The 22,867-nt window shown below is 40.6% G+C and overlaps 1 protein-coding gene across 9 annotated transcripts in view; it reads left to right on the top strand.

Annotated features, from left to right (window-relative positions):
* SUPT3H (SPT3 homolog, SAGA and STAGA complex component) overlaps positions 1-22,253 on the top strand; it is a 416,365-nt gene extending 394,112 nt beyond the window's left edge. For 5 of the 9 annotated variants that reach the window (XM_061398335.1, XM_061398328.1, XM_061398332.1 and 2 more), the window contains one exon: positions 8,040-8,200. In XM_061398335.1, the coding sequence (XP_061254319.1) occupies positions 8,040-8,081 (42 nt within the window). In that variant the 3' untranslated portion in view covers positions 8,082-8,200. Of the gene's footprint in view, positions 1-8,039; positions 8,201-10,159; positions 15,569-15,661; positions 16,439-21,179 lie in introns of those variants that run through there. The other 4 variants (XR_009732847.1, XM_061398331.1, XM_061398330.1 and 1 more) reach the window with 4 other exon arrangements.
* The last annotated feature ends 614 nt before the right edge of the window (positions 22,254-22,867 follow it).

Here is a 22,867-nt window from a genome sequence, read left to right as displayed (position 1 = left end):
TGCATCCAGGTCATAGGGAAGAATTTTTTTTCAAAATGTATCTATTTACTTGGTTGCCTCAGGCCTTAGTTGCGGCATGTGGATCTTTGTGGTGGTGTACAGGCTCCGTAGTTGGGGCCTGTGGCCTTAGTTGCACCAGGGCATGTGGGATCTTTGTTCCTCGACCAGGGATTGAACCCACGTTCCCCTGCATCGCAAGGTAGATTCTTAACCACTGGACCACCAGGAAAGTCCCTGGATTGCTTTTAAAACGTTCCAAACCCGAACTCCACTCAGACCAATAGACTTGAAAGAAGTGAAGCCAGAGTATCTGTTATTTTTGTAAAGCTCCCCCAAGTTATTTGGACGCACAGTGTTTTATTATTATTATTATTATTATATACTAACCTTTAAATTAGTCTGGAAATAAGCACTAGTTGAGAGTGCCTCCAAACTGAAGATGATTTAGATTAAGGTCCCATCTCTGCACTCCAGGGATTGTGCCAAGCTAATCTAGTTTAAATCTTTGAAGTACAGTTTTAATTTAAGTGACCTTTAGCAAGACTTGAGTTTGTTAGGACTAGGAGAACAGATATGTCTACAGTAATCTAGATGGGATAAATTAAGCTAGACTTTGGGGGGTGGGGAGTTGTTTTCTTTTGTTTAGTGTAAGACAATGGTATAATGAAAAGAATACAGGTCTTGAATTTTGAATCCTAAATTTACTGATCACTCATTAAACATATCACTTTAAAAAGGAAAATAATAAGGCCTTTATTTTTAATAGTTGTGGCAATGGCTAAATTAGATATGGACATGAAAGTATTGAATACTTCATAATCCAATCTTAAAAAGTATAGTTTTTTTTTTAAAATATTTGCCACCCCTGCAGTGGAGAGTGAAAAAGTTGGTTTAAAGCTCAACATTCAGAAAATGAAGATCATGGCATCCAGTCCCATCACTTCATGGGAAATAGATGGGAAAACAGTGGAAACAGTGTCAGACTTTATTTTGGGGGGCTCCAAAATCACTGCAGATGGTGACTGCAGCCATGAAATTAAAGACGCTTACTCCTTGGAAGGAAAGTTATGACCAACCTAGATAGCATATTCAAAAGCAGAGATATTACTTTGCCAACAAAGGTCCGTCTAGTCAAGGCTATGGTTTTTCCTGTGGTCATGTATGGATGTGAGAGTTGGACTGTGAAGAAGGCTGAGCAGCAAAGAATTGATGCTTTTGAGCTGTGGTGTTGGAGAAGACTCTTGAGAGTCCCTTGGACTGCAAGGAGATCCAACCAGTCCATTCTGAAGGAGATCAGCCCTGGGATTTCTTTGGAAGGAATGATGCTAAAGCTGAAACTCCAGTACTTTGTCCACCTCATGTGAAGAGTTGACTCATTGGAAAAGACTCTGATGCTGGGAGGGATTGGGGGCAGGAGGAGAAGGGGACGACAGAGGATGAGATGGCTGGATGGCATCACTGACTCGATGGACATGAGTCTCAGTGAATTCCGGGAGTTGGTGATGGACAGGGAGGCTTGGCGTGCTGCGATTCATGGGGTCACAAAGAATCAGACACGACTGAGCGACTGAACTGAACTGAACTGAACCCCTGCTTTAAGAAATATACAAATCTCATGCCTTTTATCTGAAATTAAATATTGTGATTAAAAGTAGAAGAGCAAACAAAAAGCCTGCCTTATTTTTTTCCCCACCCTTGAAAATGACCTGTCAATGCGTTTTAATTGTGGCGGTTAAACTGTTAACATCCAGTTGGAAGCTTCAGTGGCTGCAGGAGCCGTGTCACTCGTCTTCGAGGCCTTCGTACCACCAAGCACATAGTGGCTTACGCGAAGTTGGAACTCAGTAGAGTTGTTAAGATCAAATTCTGCAAATTTATAAGAATTCAGATAATAGGACAAAAATCTTCTGTCTTAGACCTTTGAGAAATGAAGTATTTAAAAGTGAATTTGAGACCTGCTATAATGAGATTTTTTTCCCCATTTTTTTCCAGCTTTATTGAGGGATAATTGAATCATATAAGGTTATATAACATATAAGGCTAGGTTTATTTAAAATCTTCCTTTTGTCTTAATGTAGGCATTTATCACTATAAACTTGCCCCTTAGAACTTCTTCTGCTGCATCCCATAAGTTTTGGTATATTATAGGGCTTTTTTTGTTGTTTATATTGAAATTTTGTATTTCCCTTTGACTTTTTTGTTGACCCATTGTTTGTCCATGTGGGTGGGTTTTTTTAATTTCTACATATTTGTGAATTTTCTGGCTTTCCTCCTATCATTGATTTCTAGTTTCATTGTGTTTGGGAAATACGCTTGATAGGATTTCAGTGTTCTTAAGTTTGTTAAACCTTGCTCTGTGACTAACATATGGGAGCTGACTATATTGTTTCACTTAAATAATATCCCCTAATTTACACAGACTTTTATCACACTTTTTTCATTCTTATTTCTTTTCTCCTCTTAATGGATAATATCAAAAAATCTCTCTTCATGTTGGCACATTCTTTCTTCTGTTTGATTGAGTGTGTTTTTGAAGCTCTCTCTTGCATTTTTCATCCTTCGGCTCCCAAATTTTTGTTTCACTCTTTTTTATGATTTCTGTCTCTTCGTTGAACTTCTCATTTTGTTCATGCATTGTTTCCTTGAGTTCATTGAATTGAACTCAGACAACTCAGTCTGTCAGCTTTCTGACAGACAAATGATTTCTTAAGATAATCATTTTTAATTCTTTTGCAAGTACCTCACAGATACCTGTTTCTTTGGCCTTAGTCACAGGAAAATTTCTGAGCTCCTTTGGTGGTGTTATGTTTCCTTGCTTTTTCCTGTTTCTAGGAGCTTTGCGTTGATGTTTGCACATTTGAGGGAGCAGTCATCTCTTTTCCGCCTTTTCAGACTGACTCTGGAAGAGGAGGGTTTTCACCTGAAAGTGTCTGTGAGATCTCTGGTTGGCTGGAGTTCAGCAGCTCTGATTCTGGGGAAAGCACAGTGGCATAGTCTCCAGGCAGCTCCATCAGCAGCTGAGGTCAACTTTGGCAAAGACTGCAGGGCTCTGCAGTGGCCCAGACCACAGAGGTCCTGTCAGTGACAGTGGAATCTACAGCTGTTGGGGTCTTCAATGACAGAGGCTGCTGGAGGTCTTCCTTTTTTGCCTGTTGGAGGAATTTCTAGCCAAAGGGATCCTTTTTGGTGCCAGATTTAGTGCTCTGGCACTCAGTGGCGGTGGAGCCGGGGTTTTGGAGTCAGGCACATGGGGAAGTACCTTGGTCCTGGTGCACCAGTGCCTGAGGTGCAGGCGTGTGCACGTCTTCATGGAGCCCCAGTCTGAGTCCTTGGGACTCACCACAGTGATTTGTGGCCCCAGGATGGGGAGATACAGTAGTGGCACCAACTGGGGGGTGCAGCAACGGCACACCCTGGGGATGGTGGGTCAAAGTCCTGCCTCTGGCTCCAGGGCACAGGGCACAGAGCAGCAGCAGCGTAGCCTCAGCAGTGCCAGGTCAAAGCCATGACTCAGGACCCAAAGGGTAGAACGCAGAGCTGTATCAGTGTAGCCCAGTGATGGCAAGCAATGCCATGACTTAGAATCCAGGAGTGGAACAGAAAGCAGCATCTGGGCCCCGCTGATAGTAGCTGCAGAACCCTGGAGGCAGGGCACAGAGAGCAGCAGTAGCTTCACTCCCATCAGTGGTGACATGCTATGGCATCATGATCCCAGAGAGTGAGGCACAGGGGAGACAGCTCCAGCCCCAGCAAGGAAACACAGCAGTGGGGACTCCATGCAGCTTGATGACTGGGTTCTTTGTTGGTAAAGACTGGGGGGGTGCTTGGTAGCAAACGTCCACAGCATTGGGGAGGGGAGGTTTGCAGGGAATCTCCTGCTTTCCTTTTCCTCTGGGATGATATGCCTCCAAGGTAGGGTCACTCTTTGTACTGAGCTGCTCTGGACTGGCATGGGTGAATAATGCAAATAAAATGCTTCCTACACTTGTCTGTATAGTCATACTTTTTTGTTGTAATTCGGAGCTATTTTTTGACTGTTTGTAGTTGTTTATTGTTTTGTTGGGGAGACAAGCTTTGGGACCTCCTAGTTTGCCATCTTGCTGAGGTTAGTCCCTACAATGAAATTCTTGTTTTATTTTACTTTAAAAAGCGGAGTAAATCAGGAAGTGTAGTAGTGAGAATACGTGTAGGTCTGAACTGAAGGGGATAGTTTTATCTGTAATTAAAGTCTTACTAATTAGGCTACTGGCACAAACAACACATATGCTGCTGCTGCTGCTGCTAAGTCCCTTCAGTCGTGTCCGACTCTGTGCGACCCCATAGACGGCAGCCCACCAGGCTTCCCGTCCCTGGGATTCTCCAGGCAAGAACACTGGAGTGGGTTGCCATTTCCTTCTCCAATGCGTGAAAGTGAAAAGTGAAAGTGAAGTCGCTCAGTCGTGTCCGACTCTTAGCGACCCCATGGACTGCAGCCCACCAGGCTCCTCCGTCCATGGGATTTTCTAGGGAAAAGTACTGGAGTGGGTGCCATCGCCTTCTCCGAAACAACACATATACACACAATCATATTCAACTTGGAACTGCAGGGTATGCTTTGTAGCATATTTATCTTCTTTTTGCTTAAGATACTTACTAACTTTTGCCTTTTTAATGTTAATTTGTATTCCTTAAAATGTCCAATTATGATGAACCATAAAAGCAGAAGTAAACCAGTTTGGGATTTAAATGTTTTCCCTAGTTTGTTCATTGCCCGTGCACACACAGACTTGTTAATTTCCCATTGTAAAGGTCACACTTATGAGTTAACATCCCACCAGTGCCCAGTGCAGCAGGTAGAGTCTGTGTCTGCTTATCCAGGTAGATTGAGCTTCCAGTAACAGGTCATAATTTGGAGGTGAATCAATAAAAAAGAATGTCAAAAATGGGGGACTAACTTGATACTCAATTTTAGAAAAAAAGACCTAAGAACTACAATTGGTCCTTAAAAAAAATAAAAATACATATTATATATATATATATATATATATATATATATATATATGTGTGTGTGTGTGTGTGGAAGTGTTAGTCGCTCCATCGTGTCCAGCTCTTTGTGTCCCCATGGACTACAGCCTGCCAGGCTCCTGTCCATGGAATTCTGCAGGCAAGAATACTGGAGGGGGTTGCTCTTCCCTTCTGCAGGGGATCTTCCTGACTGAGGGGTTAAACCCGGGGTCTCCTGCATTGCTGGCAGATTCTTGACCATCTGAGCCACCAGGGAAGCCACATACCTACACACACACACATACACACATGTATATGTATACATATATTCTTTGCTGGTACTTTGAGAGATACTAAAATATCTGAACTTTTCAATACATTTACATGGAAGCAAACAGTAGTTGAGAACAGAGCTCTATTAAGTCAGAAATGAAGCTTAAGTGGTATATAGCAAGTCAGAGCTGGTTTGAGGAGAGGGAGTCTGTGTTATTAATTAATTTAAACTTTTCAGTAGTTGGGGAGGTCCTGGCTTTTTCTGCTCAAGGTCTGGGTTGTACTAAGAATGTCTGTGAATTGTTCACAATATCTAACAATAGAGAGTGAGTGGGATGCAGAGTGCTTCATGAGAACGTGGCCTCTGGAAGGCCCTCACACCAAGCAATGTTTAAATTTAGTTTCAGCATTCGCAGCACAAATAGAGAGAAATTCACAGTTGACACAAAGATGAGTTGTCTCCATCCATCTTCCTTTCAAGTTGCTTACTCTGGAAGGGATGCCAAATTTGGGACGTTCCCATAATTGCCCTACACAGACAGACAACATACATCCTTTATACATCAAAAGGAAAGAGCAGTGACTCAGGGTGGAGGACCCTAGGGGATTGGTTTGCTGAAATTGCTCTTCACTAATTACACATGCTTGTTTGTTCCTTCTTTATTTTAGAATTAGAATAGGAAGAACTTATTCCAGAAATCCGGGTCAGCTCTAAACTTTGGTTTTCTTACTAAACTTGAGGGCCTCTGTTATTCAGTAAGCCTGTCATCTTTTAGTTGTTTGCAAACAGCATTAATCAACTCACCTATGAAGGTGAAAAGAGACCTTTTCAATACTGGAGTAAACCATCTCATATCACCCACCCTGGAAAGATTAAACTTGGTAATTTCTCAGGTGGGCTCAGCCAAAACTTTGGTCTTCTCCTGAGCCAAGGTTACTTTTTCAAGCAAGGCTCACCTCAACCATTTATGTTGAAGAGGAATCCAGCTTTACTCCCAGGTCTGTTTATCTCCATGTAAACCATCCCTGGGCTTTAAATATTATGTTATGTTGAAGGTTGTCACAGTGGTTGTAAAACGTGAAATATCAAGGGTAAGAAGCAGAAAGTATTACTTTGGTGTGAGCCTCTCGAAGGCAGCCGTGGTGGAAGGGGCTATTTCAGGGCCTGAGGCTCCCCTGCCTGTGGTTGTGGGAAGACACCCTATCTGTTCCTGCAAGTTATTTGTGGCTCTCCAAGGAGCTCATTTTCCACTGTTCTCCCGTGCACGGTCTTAGGAGCTCGAGTTGGAATTTTCTAGCCTTTGTTCGCACGTGTGCTTCCGTCCAAAAGTGCCCTATGACACAGAAAGTCCGTTGGTAAGATGGAGCTCACAGAGCGAGCCCCAAAGAAGGGCTCTATCGGATCTGCCTGTTTTCTCATCCTTGATACGCTGATCCAGAGTGAACTGTGTAACAGCCCACTAATGAAATTTCAACCAGGGCTCCCAAGCCTGACAACCATAGTAAATCCTGTGTAAGCAGGAGATTTGGAGGGAAGGTTTTGAAGCTAGTTGAATTTTATGATTAAGAGAAAGTTATTTGGAAAACCATTTTTGTTTCACCTCATGTTGGTAGAAGTCTTTGTCAAAAACTTGGGTTTTACTTTTCTTTTTTTTTTTTTCTGTATAATTAAAAATAATCATTTTTTAGAATTAAACTCTTCCGCACATTCCTAACATTATCTGAATCATAAAAGCTTATTTTGTATTTCCTGTAAGATGGCTGTTGAAGGTAAATTTATTGGACTGAAAGTTTATATACTCCAGAACAGCCCCAGAATTATTAGCTTAAAAGAACAAAAAATTCATAATGTTATGAGGATTTGTCTTTTTCACATTTTTCTGAAAATACATTATATAAAAATTTCATCTAATTGAGGGTTACAAATCCTCTGAAGGTGGCTGGTCCAAGTTTAACTAATGAAAACTATGGTGGTGAAAAGAGGAATTTTATTCCTAAATCCTGGATTTCAGTTCTGCTTCACTCTGAGTCTCATTGTGGAAGGCCCTGTGTGGCCCAATTCTCCCAATTCTGAAACGCAAAATATGTCTCTTGGGATGAAATGTTGCTTTCTTTATGGAGTATATTACATTATTATGCCATGTTACTTTCTTTGCTGGAGTATATTACATTATTACAATTAGTATTTATTTTCCCATTTTTCTTTTATGGGTGTATTTTTATCCCATCATGAATATCTATCTATCTATCTATGCATAATAAAATTGTGTAAGATTCACGTTTTATGTAATGCCTATAATGTACAGAACTCTAGCACCGTATTGGGCAAGGGGGCCTCTCTTACTATCTGTTCCCATAGCTTTTTACTGAGACTATAAATTAGGCCTGGGAAGGATATAATGAGTCAGTAATTTATAGACTATTAAGATACTTAGTTAGAAGTGATTCCTGGGCATGTCCAATAGAGAACACATGTTTCTAAAGGACAAACAGATTCAACACAACATGTCTTTGGCCTAACCAAGCCCAATCAATTAACAAAATGGGATGTCTTATTTCTCCCGCTGCCCCGAAATAGAATCACTAACCACTTGTTAACCACACTGACTTTTTAACAGAGCAGTTGCTAATGCTTGGCCACCAGCAATGTTCAGATGAAGCACCCTACTAGACTGTAGCCAGCCAAGCCCCAAAACAGGAAGAAAGTGCTGCTTGCTCTTTTGCCCCCTTTCCTGCTTTGACTTGATGTGATAATTCACTGCAGATTTCTTCTTCTTTGACAGAGTGCCTACCGCAGGAACGGGATGGCTTTTCTGGCCTGCTGATGTGACTGGGACTGCGACAACAGGAAAGGCAATGTTATATTAAGGTGATTTCTGTTCCCCTCCTTGGGCAAAATAAAATACAAGTTTACCCTCTCCACAGCCTTGGGAGTGGGTTGGTTTGTTGTGACTATCAACTGACTGACTCCAGCCCTTTTCCAGCCCCCTCAGCGCTTAGTCTTGTTTACTGGATGGGCCATTTAGCCAATTAATGGCAGGATGTTCAGGGTGGTGTGTAGGTGGACAAGAATGCAATTTTGCAATTTGAATTTGGAGTAGAGCTGCTCTCAGCTCACATAACTTAAAAGCAGTGTCTTTTTTTTTTTTTTTTCTCAGTGTTTAGTCTGTGTTTTATTTGATGCATTTTGTAATCCAGGTTTGGGACAAAGGACACACAATTAAAAGGACAGTCACATTTCCCCTTGCACTGTCCCACCAACTCTACTTTCTGACATTTGGTGACTAGATCTTCATGTATTTTACAGACACATGTCCACCTTATGAACTCAGACTAATCAAAGACCTAATAGGCCCGATGAACTGTCTGTTCCTATCTTTTCTTCCCTTCACCCCACGTATTGTACATCTGTCATTCTTATGGCGTCTTCCCTACTTTCCAAGTATCTGCCTGTGGTGTGTTTTTTCCCTCACAGAACTCTTCCCATCTTTATTTCTCGCCTTCCCCTGTCCCTTGGATCCCCAGGCCCACCCCTCACACACACCATACCGATTTAGAAGCCAAGCAGTTAGAATCAGTGGAAGGGCAGCTGAGTGATCGGTTTTCTCACTCCAAAGTGCTAGCACCTAGCCTGCGTGTGGGCTGGGCCCTTCCCTGCTCTAGCAGCTGAGTTATCCTTCTGACATCTGTACTTTCTCCAGCAAATGAGGAACTGTCACTCTTGGAAACAGACTCGAATATAGCAGTAATATACCTATCTTGATTCAACTTGAATTGCAAAAAAAGGAAGTTATCTCTTTCACACTTGATGAGTTTTGCATAATTTTACTTTTATTGTGGTTTCTACTCACACTGAGACAGCCTTTGTCAAGAATTAATAAAAATAGAAATGAGAAGCGTGAAGGATTTTCCTGCTGTGACCAGATCACAGCGAGGCTCAGCTAATGGGATTGTGCCACAATAGCTTCCCTGGTGGCTCAGACAGTAAAGCGTCTGCCTGCAATGCAGGAGACCTGGGTTCGATTCCTGGGTCTGGAAGATCCCCTGGAGAAGGCAATGGCAATCCACTCCAGCACTCTTGCCTGGACAATCCCATGGACGGAGGAGCCTGATAGGCTCCAGTCCATGGGGTCACAAAGAGTCGGACACGACTGAGCGACTTCACTTTCACTTTTTCATTCACATTTGTGAACTGTCATTTACCTGTTTTGTGTTAGTCCTTCTGGAAGAAATCTTCATGTCAAGAACAACAACAACAACAAAGTACAGATATATAATATCAAAAAATTGCCAAAGGGTTTTGATGTTCCATCTGTGATTGGTGAAATGGATGATTAAACTTTTCTTTTTATCATCATTCTTATTTTTTTTGGCGTCCCTAATCACAGAAAATTATAAGCTTGCAGTAAACATCCTAACTTTTTTAAATGACAGCATTTATTGTATTTGGTTTCTATGCCAGGCTCATAGATGTATAAAATCTTCAGGAGCTGATTTTTCACATCAAAATTCCTCCTGTCCCACATTATACATTTTAAAGTATGCACAAGGCAGAAAATATAAGGTTTAGGTTTTTTCCCCTTCATTTTATTCTACCTGATCTCCTTATAGTCCCAGAGAAGGAAGACTCAACGTACATTTCTCTCAAAAATATGACAGGTCTATGTTTTTGTTGGTCTGGCGTATGTTTGTCTATCTTGAACAGTCTGACAGGTAATTATTTATAAAATCTGGTTTTGCCCAGTAAGTCCATATAATAACCTTTCACTTTTCATCATAAGCCAATGAGCTGAATTTAGAATAAAACAAGGTCATTTATGTCTGTCCTGAACCAGCCTAGATGTCCCCGTAATTGCTCAATATTAATATTTGTAATTCTTTTTTTTTTCTTGTCTACACTTAGGTTCTTTTTCTGACTCTTTCCACAGCGCTAAATTTGAAGTGAAATAAAATTTCCTTAAGCAGTGAGTATAGGGGGGAAAAAGATTTATAAAAGGAAAGTTTCAGAAATTGGGACTTAAATAAATTGTTCTTTCAAGATTAAAATATTATGTGGAATCATAAAATGTCAAGAGTAGAAGATGGTCTTAAAGATCATTAACTACATCCACGCATTTTACAGATGGAAAATGGTGGCTTGGAGAGGGAAACTGACTTTCCCAAGGTCACTCAACAGTGGCTGTGACAGACCAGAGACCAGACTCATTGTCCCTAATTCTCAGCTTAGTCTTATACTTTGCCATTCTGGATCTGCCTTAGATGTCACCAAGACATGTCAGGGTTTTATGGCATGTTTATCTTAGACAATAACCTAAACTTATTTTGTGAAAGTGAAAATGTTAGTCACTCAGCCGTGTCTGACTCTGCAATCCCATAAACTGTAGCCCACCAGGCTCCTCTGTCCATGGAATTTCCCAGGGAAGAATACTGGAGTGCGTTGCCATTAGGATCTTCCTAACTCAGGGATTGAACCTGTGATCTGTCTTTTGCATCTCAAGCAGATTCTGAGTCATCAGAGAAGCCCCCAAACTCTTATTTTTTAAATGATTCTAATTATGGACATATTCTAAAGCACAAGCATTAGATTAAAATCTTCAGATGGGCTGTGATATTAATTAACTAATGTGTTATATGTCAGTTGTACATCAATTTTTAAAAAGAAGTCAGGCACATGAAAAGATGTTCAGCATCACTAATTATTGGAGAAATACAAATCAGAACCACAATGAGGTATCACCTCACACTGGTCAGAACGGCCATCATCAAAATGTCTACAAACAGTAAGTGCTGGAGAGGATGTGGAGAAAAGAGAACCTTCGTACACTGTTGGTGGGAATGTAAATTAGTGCAGCCACTAGGGAGAACACTCTGGAGGTTCCTTAAAAAACTAAAAACAGAGCTACCGTATGACCCATCAATCCGACTCTGGGGCCTGTATCTGAAGAAAACCATACTTCAGAAAGGTGCCTGCAGCCCAGTGTTCATTGCAGCTCTGTTTACAATAAACAGGACATGGAAGCAATCTAAATGTCCATCAACAGATGAATGGATAGAGACGTGGTGCGTATATACAATGGAGTATTACTCACCATAAAAAAGAACAGTGATGCCATTTGCAGCAACATTGGATGGACCCAGAGATTATCCTGTGTGCTGCACTTACTCGCCCGGTTGTGTCCTGCCAGGCTCCTCTGTCCATGGGCATTCTCCAGGAAGGAATACTGAAGTGGGCTGCCATGCCCTCCTCCAGGGGATCTTCCCAGCCCAGGGATCAAACCCAAGACTCGCGCATTGCAGGAGGATGCTAAGTGAAATAAGTCACTTAGTAGACAAATATCATATGGTATCATTTATATGTGGAAGTTAAAAAATCATACAAATGATTGTGTTTGCAAAACAGAAACAGACTCTCAGAAAAACAAACTTACGGTTACCAACAGGGAAAGATGGAGGGCAGTGGATAAATGAGGAGATTGGGATTAACACATACACACTCCAGTATACAAAATAAATATAATCAGCAAGAACCTACCGTATAGCACAGGAAACTCTACTCAACACTCTCTAATGACCTATGTGGGAAAAGAATCTGAGAAAGAATAGATATATGTATATGTACAACTAATTAATTTGCTATATACCTGAAATTAACATAATATTGTAAATTAACTATACTCCAACATAAAATGAAAAGTTATAGCTAAACAATATAAAAAGTCAGGCTCAATTGTAAATCAAATGGGAATATACAAAATAGTTTCTATTTTTGTAGCTCTGTGTTTAGGAGATGGAATTTGAAAATAAATAAATCAGGTAAGTAAATAAATAACTTATGAGAAATTGATGCTGCTTTATAGACATGAGGATAAAAGAAATAGAAATATTTCTCCCTTTGATCCCTTAGAAAACTAGGAATAAAGCTACCATATAACCCAGCAATCTTATTACTAGGCATATACCCCAAGGAAACCAAAATTGAAACAGACGTATGTACCCCAGTGTTCACTGTAGCACCATTCACAGTAGCCAGGACATGGAAGCAACCTAGATGTCCACCAACAGATGAATGGATAAAGAAACTGTGGTACATATACACAATGGAATATTACTCAGCCATGAAAAGAAACATGTTTGAGTCAGTTCTAATGAGGTGGATGAACTTAGAGCCTGTTATACAAAGTGAAGTTAGAGAAAAACATATTGTATAATAACACATATATATGAAATCTAGAAAGACCTACTGATGAACCTATATGCAGGGCAGCAATTAAGGACTTCCCTGGTGGCTCAGAGGGTAAAGAGTCTGCCTGCAATGTGGGAGACCCGGGTTTGATCCCTGGGTTGGGAAGATCCCCTGGAGAAGGGCATGGCAACCCACTCCAGTATTCTTGCCTGGAAAATCCCATGGACGGAGGAGCCTGGCAGGCTATAGTCCATGGGGTCACAAAAAGTCGGATACAACTGAGCGACCTCACTTGACTTCAGTGGAATGTAAACATAGAAGACAGACTTACGGACCCGGGGGAGGGTGCAGGGAGGAAGGACAGGGTGGGACCAATGGAGAGAGTAACGTGGAAACATGTGCACTACTGTGCAACACAGATAGCCAGTGTGAATGTGCGGAATAATTCAGGGCACTCCACCAGGGCTCTCTCACAACCTGGAAGAGTGGGATTGGGTGGCAGGCGGAAGGGAGGTTCAGGAGGGAGGAGACACGTGTGTACCTATGGCTGACTCATGCTGATGTATGGCAGAGACCAACACAGTATTGTGGAGCAGGTATCCCACAACTAAAAATAAATTAAAAAAAAAAAAAATTTCTCCCTTCACCTGAATTTGCAATTCACCTTTCTAAACATGCCATTTTGAGGATATGTCATTAACCTTCTGTCTGCACATATTGCAATAGTTGAGATTCAAAAATAATGTTCCAGTTTTAGAGGCAAGAGTTGTTATTTAAGCATAACTATTTTTAATGGTGTATATAATTTCTGTGTTTGGGATGAATTCCTCATTTATTACTCTATGTTCTTTGTTCCTATAAAATAGTAAACAATCTACTTTTAATGCTTTTACCATGTAGAAGACAGATAAACATAACTGGTAATTCTTGGTCTGAGAGTAAACAAGTTTACTTGTCTAGAAATTATAAAATTTAGTTTTATGAAAAAAAATTTATATAGTTCCCAAATCAGGCATTTCTTTCCAGTTCATATAACCCCTTATGTAAAACTGAGTCACTACAGAGAAAATACTCCCTCATCTGCCCTCCTGGAATTTAGATAGAACCTTCCCAAGTTGCATTTAAAATTCTACCATCAACCATGTATACATCTTATAAAATATTTTACAGTTTCCTGTGTGCTCTGGCTGAACATTTCATAGTACATAAACACTTCTGCAAATAATATAAGGGCATTGAGTTGAATATGTCATAGCAGTGGCGGCCACATTAAGCTGATTCTTCATCGATTTATTTTCTTATTTTTGTGTTCTTGTTTGGAAGACAAGATGAAACGTTCTGTGCTTATTGTATAGTTGGTGGGAGTGGGGAACAAGGGCAGACCAGGGGACTCTAGCTAGCAGTTTTAGTGGGGTCGAGTTCATTAAAGGAAAGGCTTTCTGCAGAGGGCGTCAAGCCAAACTTAAACAACAAATCTCTGCCTGCAGGAATTGAATGTAAATGTGATGGTTAAATAAGGGCCAGATGGCTTTAAAAGCTCAAATATTAAAAAGTCATATCTCTTAAAGTAAGTTTCTAGTGTCAGGACTAGGATAGTGATACCATAGCACTTAAAAAAAAAAGAGACATTTTTTTTCTGGAAGAAAATATCAAATATTCAGGCTGTCGTAAGTCATGAGAGTTTTGGCAATTGAAGCATATTTTAAAACAATCAATTCCTACAAAGTCATGAGAAACCCAGATACAATATTTCATTGTTGGAAACCACGGTAACTCTGTATAGGGTATTATATTCATGTTCTCTTTTCTGCTCATCACCACCCAATCTTTACTATTCCTTTTTCTTTCCCCAAAGAGTATAAAACTAGAAAAAGATATAGGAAAACTCAAGAAGCAAGATGTTTACTTATATAACTGTTGAACAGTTCACTTGCTATCAAAAATAATTTATTATATCAGCATTTTAATAATGTTTCACATAATAATCATAGTTTCACATAATAATCGTAGGACACCATGTGCCACCCTGTACCCGAAGCACTTTATGTGATTATCTGATTAAATCCTCACAACCCCACTATGAGAGATGCGTTGTCATTCTCTGTGTTGCCCGTAGATGGTAGAAAGCAAATTTAAGAACAGAAGGTTCGAACTTCCCTGGCGGTCTCGTGGTTAAGAGCCTGCCTGCCAGTGCAGGAGACACAGATTTGAACCCTGGTCCGGGGAGATTCCACATGCTAAGCCCGTGTGTCACAACTCCTGAGCCCGTGCTCTGCAACATGAGAAGCCCACACACACAGCTAGAGAAGGCCACGCATAGCAACAAAGACCCCGTGCAACCAGAAATAGATAAGTGAAAAAAAGAGAGGATGGTCCCGTGCCTGATGCAGAAGTGCCCGAGATGGAGCTACTGTTAGTACCCAACACTTTGACCCCAGAGCTCATGCTCTAAACCAGTGTTATACCACTTGCACTGTGCTAAAGATTTCTGATAACACAATTGCTGCCCTGAACCTAGAAGTATTTCTCAATACCAAAAAACTTGATTACAAGAAAATTTTAACTTCACATTCCTTCCCTGAGGCCAAGTATTATGTATATAATAGAATATCATATAATGTGTAACAGACTATAATTATATAGCATGATGCCAAGTCTTCTGTAATGTCTTGAACCTTAAGATAAATACATAGGATCAATGCACATACTAAGAATCCCTGTACAAATTATGAGGAAAACTTCCCCAGGATCCATGTGTACAAAGCCTCTCCTTTGTGGGACCAGATTTCTCTAGAAGGCTCTCATTACACAGGCTACTATTTTATGCTTTCATACAAGCTATTTCATTTTATAAAACAATCCCCATCATGTTTACATGTGTTTGCAGTGGCCGATCCAGAAGTACAAGCAGCAACCCCCTGTAACTTTGTACAAATGCCCCTTTTAGGTATTTGCCTGTTAATTGTGATGCAGTCTTTTGTTTCTCCCAGCCCAGGATGTGCAATTGTGTGCGTGGGATAGTGGTGGACAGAGATAAGGAAGGAAGTGGAACAAAAGTTGCTGAACACAATTTGCATTATAAATGATGGTTTTCCTCTCTCGTTAGCAGCTTCTTTAATTCAGCCCGAGGTCTGTTCTGCCTCAGAACAAGTCACTTTCAAATTTATATTTGTTAAGATGTCGACTAGCAGTGCCTCAGCCTGTGGCATTACGTACCTACAGGTTTCTTTTGCGAACGACGTTGATTTCCTTCTGCCAACCACTTTACTTGGGAGAAGTCAGTTCACCTGCCAGTACATTGGCCTCTTCCCATCACTCCTTCCAGACTGTGTGTGCCAATACGTTGAGCAGTGCTTAAGCAGCAGTGACTCCTGCAGGTTGGCTGGCCACACTTCATAGGTTTGGCCTGGAAAGAGACAGTGAGCCCAGGTGGGGCTGGAAGTTGGGACTTACGTGGCAGCCTAAGCAAGATCAGCATGGTGTCGGCTTTTCACTGTCCTGGGACTTCCCTGGTGGTCCAGTGGTTAAAACTCCATGCTGCCAATGCAGGGGGCTCAGGTTCGATCCCTGGTCAGGGAACTGGATCCCATGTGCCACAGCTAAGACCTGGCACAGCAAAAAAAACAAACAAGACTTTCCATGGTCCTAATCCCACAGGAGGATACCAAATCTAGGGGCCTGATGACAGAAAATTAGAGTGGTGGGTCACCGAGTCATGGAATGCCAACTCTAATTAAACCACCAAGCAGTTTTCCAGCTTTATCCGTACCCAGAAGGAGGTCAAGATGGAAAATGTCATGTGTCTCCAGAACCAGGGAGGCAGATGATTCCTTGTGGCAGCCCCTCCCTAGACTGGCTGTCCTGTCATGTCCCTGGGACCATCGCCGAGGGAGGTGGGACCATCGCCGAGCGAGGTGGAACCTTGCCAAGTGGCCCGTGTTGAAACATGAAAGGTCTTAGGGTGCCTTCCCCTGAAATGTGTAAAGTCGTGTCCGTGAACCTGTGGAAAATCCGTCTGCCGTTTGCAAGGTGGCCTCCTCCCCAGCTCTTTCCCGTAAAGCTTCCTGCCTGTCTCAGGGCAGGGTGCCTTCTGCGTCTTCCGAGCTTTTTATGCTCCTGTTGGTCTCGGTAGTTTCTGTTTTCTGTCCCTAATCGTCTGTCCATGTACTTTGTAGCCTGCCCCAGATTAAGAATTTCTTGAGGGCAAGTCTTAAATCTATACCTGTTTGTAATCACCACGTGCACATATTAGGTATTCAATAAACATCTATTGGTTGGTTGACAGAAAAGAAAATGGGCATTTAAACATCGTTTTTTTCTTTTTTTGGTTAAGTCTGTGTTTAATCTTCTATGGATACTTGTTTGCCTTTGGCTTCAAATCTCAAGAACTATAGATGATCCCAGCCTTTTTCGTAATGACAGTCATATAGTATCTCAAGAGAAATCACTTCAAAGCAGGCCACGGGTCAGGTTTCTTGTGGCTTTTCGGATCTGACTACAGGCTTCCCAAGTGGCTCAGTGGTAAAGAATCTTCTGCCAATGCAGAACACGAAAGACATGTGGGTTCAATCCCTGAGTCGGAAAGATCTCCTGAAGAAGGAAATGGCAACCCACTCCAGTATTCTTGCCTGGAAAAATCCTGGTGGGCTATGTATGGTCCATGCAGTTGCAAAGAGTTGCACGTGACTGATCGACAGAGCACACACTCTGACTGCAGTCTGGTCTGAAGGGGTTAATGACCTCAGAGAGGGAGGGAAACTTTTACACTTACATACCACTAAAGACCTCAGAACCTTCGCGCCTGCTTGAGTCTAGACTTACAGACTCACTTGCCATTTTTGTCTGTAGCACTGTCCTTAAAAACCTGCTGGGTCTCCCACTGGTTTACTGCAAAGACAGTGAGCTGTTTTAGGATGAGGTTTCCCTAAGGTAATGTGTCCACTGAACTTAAAGTAAATGCGAAGATCTATTTAGATTGGAAATAATGGGATTTTGTGAACAGGAAGCAACAGTTTTTCAAAAGGAGCTGACAGAATGTCTGCTTTCTTTATCCCTATTCATTCATTCATTGATTCAAAAACAAATTTTAGCACCTATGAAATCCAAAGCAATCAACATGGATTGACAGTTCCCAAACAGTAAGACAAGGATCTGGGGGAAACCAAGGAATTACCAAAGGGATTTAAGGAAGCAAGAGACACTTGGATTAAATTATCCATAGACTAAGTATGTTACATGTTTTGCCAACGTAAGTATGACTCTACTTTAGACATTTGCATACATGCCACTGTGATCTATAAAATACAGATTCATTTAAAATTGACACTGGGACTTCCCTGCTGGTCCAGTGGCTAAGACTCCATGCCCCTAATCCTGGGGCCTGTGTTCAATCCCTCGTCAGGGAATTAGACCCCACGGGCTGCCACTACGGAAACATAGATCAGATTCCCGAGTGCTGCAACAAATACCCAGTGTAGACAAGTAAATAAATGTTTAAAAAATTTTTATTTTTAAATGACACTGAAATCCTGGTAGCTTTTTGACATTACGTGTCTTTTTTTCACTCAAGACATAGCAAAAGTACATGTTACAGAATGCCTAGGTCAGGGAATTTGTTCCTGTTAAAAAGTGATTCTCAAGCTCAAAAAGAAAAAAAAGGTAACTGTTGCTTTCTGTGCTTTTACAGTAACTGCCATTGTCTCCATAGCCCTTCAGTGGTAAGTTGTGCTTCTGAAGGTTTTAAGCTTGTCTTGCCTGGAAAATCCCATGGATGGAGGAGCCTGGTGGGCTGCAGTCCATGGGGTCGCTAAGAGTGGGACACAACTGAAGTGACTTAGCAGCAGTAGCAGCAGCAGCTTGGATTTGAGGGTATTTTTTTTTTTTGACATAAAGTATCACCTGAACTTTTTTTCACATGTCTTATTTTGGGGAAAATTTATGATCTTTTTAACATTAGGAAGTTTTGCTTTTCCTGACATTTTATTGCTTTGCATATTTGAAACATTTCAATCCCAGACAATAAATATTATGTGATTATTATTTTCATATGTATAGGCTATTTCCTCCTGTTTTTTTTCTAACCCACTTTCCCAGCTAATACTCCAAAATTTATTAATATTAAACTGTGCCACTCAGCTTTCTCAGAATCACATATAAATGAAAATTGAAAGAGGGGCAGGTTTGAGACAGGAGGGGTAAGTAATAGTTCAGAGTAAATTGATGTGTGTGGTTTTCTTTCAGTTGAATTTCTAATGTTTCTTGTTCAGTTGAAATGAAGATTATATTTACCCCATAAATCATTTTTATAAACTGTCATAACCAGTTATCACATTAAATGGTATCTTTTTATGTCATTATTGTGGAAACTAAATGGATCTCAACAAAGTGGATGGGTGTTAGCTGAGTACCCTGTGAGAACTCAGTGTTAATAGCACTCGCCTGTAAAAGCTCTCCTCTTGGCTCCCTCCCCCGCATCAAGCACCTTTCTCAGTAAGGCCTTTTCTGACCCCCACCTCTTTTAAATACTGAAGCCCCAGCCTCGCCTTACATACCGTATCTGCTTCCTTGCTTTCTTTTTTCACTAATATTTCCATACCCGTTTGACAGACTTATTGTTTTGCTCATTATCTTCTCCCTCCGAGTGTAAACTGTCCAGGGTTTAGGATCGTGGTGTCTCCCACTGTTGCGTGCTCAGCACTTGGAGCAGGGGCCGACACCAGTGCATGTCCCGTCAGTGTTTTCCAACACACATGAATGATTGATCAGTCCTTAACTCTGCAGATTCTTGCAGCAATATGCCCACGCCATCGTCCTCTGGTTCGTCTCACCTCTGTCTCGGCTTGTTGTCTGACTCCGTGCCTCAACCGTTGGCCTTCCCTTGACTTGGTTAGTTGCTCCCTGTCTTTGCCAGCGTTTGGTGTGATCTGTTCTGTTGTCTTGTTTCCATTTTAGCCATCCTAATAAGCAAAGAGTGGTAACTCACTGGGGCTTTACTTTGCTTTTCTCTGATGACTAATGATACTAAGCATTTGCATGTATTCATTTATCATCTGTATCTTTTCCTTGTTGAACTGTTTGTTCAAATCTTTTGTCCATTTTTTAAAAAACTGGTTGTTTGTTTCCTTATTACAGCATTAGAGTTCTTCATATAGTCTAGATATAGAAATGTGGTTTTCACATGTTTTATATGGGTCTTGACTTTTCTTACAAGTATCTTTGGAAGATTTGAAATTTTTAATTTTGAAGAAGGTTGATTTATCAGTTTTTATCCTTTTATGGATCATACTTTTTTGTGTCTTATCTAAGAAATCTTGATCTAACCCAGGCTCACAAAGATTTTCTCTGATGTTTTCTTCTTGATATTTTAAATTTCAGCTTTTACTTTTAGGTATCTGATTCATTTTGAGTTTATTTTTGTATATGGTACAAAGTAAGGTTTAAGATTTTTTCTTTCTCCCTGCACATGGATATCTGATTTTCCCAACACCATTTGTTTGAAGACTATTCCTTCTTCACTGAATTATCTTGACACCTTTGTCTGAAACCAATTGTCCATATATGTGTGGGTCCATTTGGATCCTGTTTTGTTCCTTTAATCTATATGCTTATCCTTAAACAGTACCTTACTGTCTTGATTACTAAGTCATGTAATCAGGTCTTATGAATCCTTCAGCTTTCTAATGCTAGGTCTTCTAATCAGTGAATATGGAATAGCTTTTCATTTACTTAGGTCTTTTCTAATTTCTCTCATCAATGTTTTATAGTTTTTCAGAATGTAAATCCAGTACTTACTTTATTAGATTTATCCATAGATATTTCATATATGATGCTATAAGAAAGATTAAAATTTTTTTAGTTTCTGGTTCATTACTAATATATAGAAATAAAATAAATTTTTTATGTGAACCTTTTATTCTATAACCTTATTGATCTCACTTATTAACTATAATAGTTGGGGGAGGAGGGTTGTTTTGGTTTCTGTTTGTATATTATTTGGAATTTTCTACATAGATGATTATGTTATTTGCGAATAAAGACAGCTTTATTTCTTCCTAATCTGTATGTGTGTGTGTGTGTGCGCTAAGTCACTTCCATTGTGCCCAACTCTTTGACCCCATGGACTGTAGCCCGCCAGGCTCCTCTGTCCATGGCATTCTCTAGGCAAGAATACTGGAGTGAGTTGCCATGCTCTCCTCCAGGGGATCTTCCCAACCCAGGGATTGAATTTTTGTCTTTTATGTCTCCCGCATTGATAGGTGGGTTCTTTATCACTAGCGCCACCTGGGAAGCCCTCTAATCAATACACTTTTTATTTTTTCCTCTTGCCTTATTGCAGTGGCTAGGATCTTCAGTATACTGTTGAATAGGCATGGTGAGAACAGACATCCTTACATTTTCCTGAATTTATGGGAAAAACTTTCAGTCTTTAACCATTAAATTAGCTCTAAGATTTTCTTTGCTCTTTATCATATTGAGTGAAGTTCCGTTTCCTGAGTGTTTTATAATGATTGGATGTTAAATTTTATCAACTGGACTTTCTGCATACTTGGAGATAATCCAGGGTTGGGGGGGTGATACATTGCATTGATTTTTTATTTACTGTAACTGACATACAGCATTATATTAGTTTCAAGTGTATAACATAGTGATTTGATGTGTATTTACATTGCAAAATTATCACTGAGGTGTATGTATTTTTTTGAATTAGTGTTTTTGTTTTCTCATTTTATCTTTCTTGCAGTTTGTAGAACTTCCTGACTTTGTGGCTTGCCAAATGGTCTTCCAGTCAGGTTTTCCCAGTTTATATTCTCATTAACAATGTTTGAAAGTCAGTTTCCTTGTGCCTGCACCACCACTGGATATCATTACCGTTTATAATCTTTTCTAATTTGAAGAAGGGGAAGTCTGACCACTGCATTTATTTGCATTTTTAGTACCACTGAGGTTGAACATTTTGAATGTGTTTATTGGCCATGCCTTTTCATACTGTTCAAGAAAGTGAAAGACGAGAGTGAAAAAGTTGATTTAAAACTCAACATTCAAAAAACTGAGATCATGGCATCCGGTCCCATCACGTTATGGCAAATGATGAGGAAACAATGGAAACAGTGACAGACTTTATTTTCTTCAGCTCTATAATCACTCCGGATGGTGACTGCAGCCATGAAATTAAAAGACACTTGCTCTTTGGAAGAAAAGCAATGACCAACCTAGACAGCATATTAAAAAGCAGAGACATTACTTTGCCAACAAAGGTCCATATAGTCAAAGCTGTGGTTTTTCCAGTAGTCATGTATGGATGTGAGAGTTGGACTATCAAGAAAGCTGAGTGCCAAAGAATTGATGCTTTTGAACTGTGGTGATGGAGAAGACTCTTGAGAGTCCCTTGGACTGCAAGGAGATCCAACCAGTCCATCCTAAAGGAAATCAGTCCTGAATATTCATTGGAAGGACTGATGCTGACGCTTAAGCTCCAGTACTTTGGCCACCAGATGCAAAGAGCTGACTCATTGGAAAAGACCCTGATGCTGGGAAAGATCAAAGGTAGAAGAAGGGGACAACAGAGGATGAGATGGTTGGATGGCAAGCTCCGGGAGTTGGTGATGGACAGGGAAGCTTGGCGTGCTGCAGTTCATGGGATCACAAGGAGTTGGACACGACTGAGCAGCTGAACTGAGCTGATTGGCCATGCATCTGTGTTCTTTGAGTTGCCTGACCTTGTACTTTACCCATTCTCTCTTAGGCTCTTCCTGGTTTGCGTGTTGATGTTTGTCTGCAAACTGGCTTATTAAAAGTTTAGTTGACCTCAAACAACCCTGCTAGACTTTTAAATATCATGAATTACTCTCACCCAAAATAATGTATCTTAATTTCCATTCATTTATTCTCTGTTTCCCTGAGTCATATCACCTTTTCCAGTTCTTTGTTTTCTCAACTTCACAATATTAGAACTGCAGAATCACCTCATTTTTCAGTTGAGGCTTTTGACACCAAAAGAAGAAAGGGTCTTGTCCTTCCTGAAGGTGGGTGGGAGTGCCTGCGCAGTTTGAATCCACAGGACCACTGTTTTGTCTTCTGGCCAAAAGGACACCAACAATAAATACATTTAGCCCCTTTACCACAGGAACGTGTCCTTGTGTCTGACACTAAGCAATTAAGTCTATCCATAATTTTTCTCATGAATAACTCAGATCCTAAATTCCCCCTGCCCCTACTTGGCTGTTCGACATTTTATAAATGACTTTAACTTTGGCGCCTTGGATTCCCATCTATTAAGTGGGAGCACTGAACTTCTACTCAGTGACTCTGAGACATACTTTTTACCCTTGAAGTCTGTCGTTGAAAGAGGGCATTAGAACGGATTAGGGAAACCAGCATGGAAGTCAACCTTTAAGAAATTTATTTCCACCTAGAATTCTGTTTTTGAAA

The sequence above is a fragment of the Bos javanicus genome, chromosome 23 (assembly GCF_032452875.1).
Source record: "Bos javanicus breed banteng chromosome 23, ARS-OSU_banteng_1.0, whole genome shotgun sequence".
In the NCBI taxonomy this organism is placed as follows: domain Eukaryota; kingdom Metazoa; phylum Chordata; class Mammalia; order Artiodactyla; family Bovidae; genus Bos; species Bos javanicus.
Note: the sequence above shows the minus strand (reverse complement) of the source record. Positions and strands in the feature narration are given on the sequence as shown.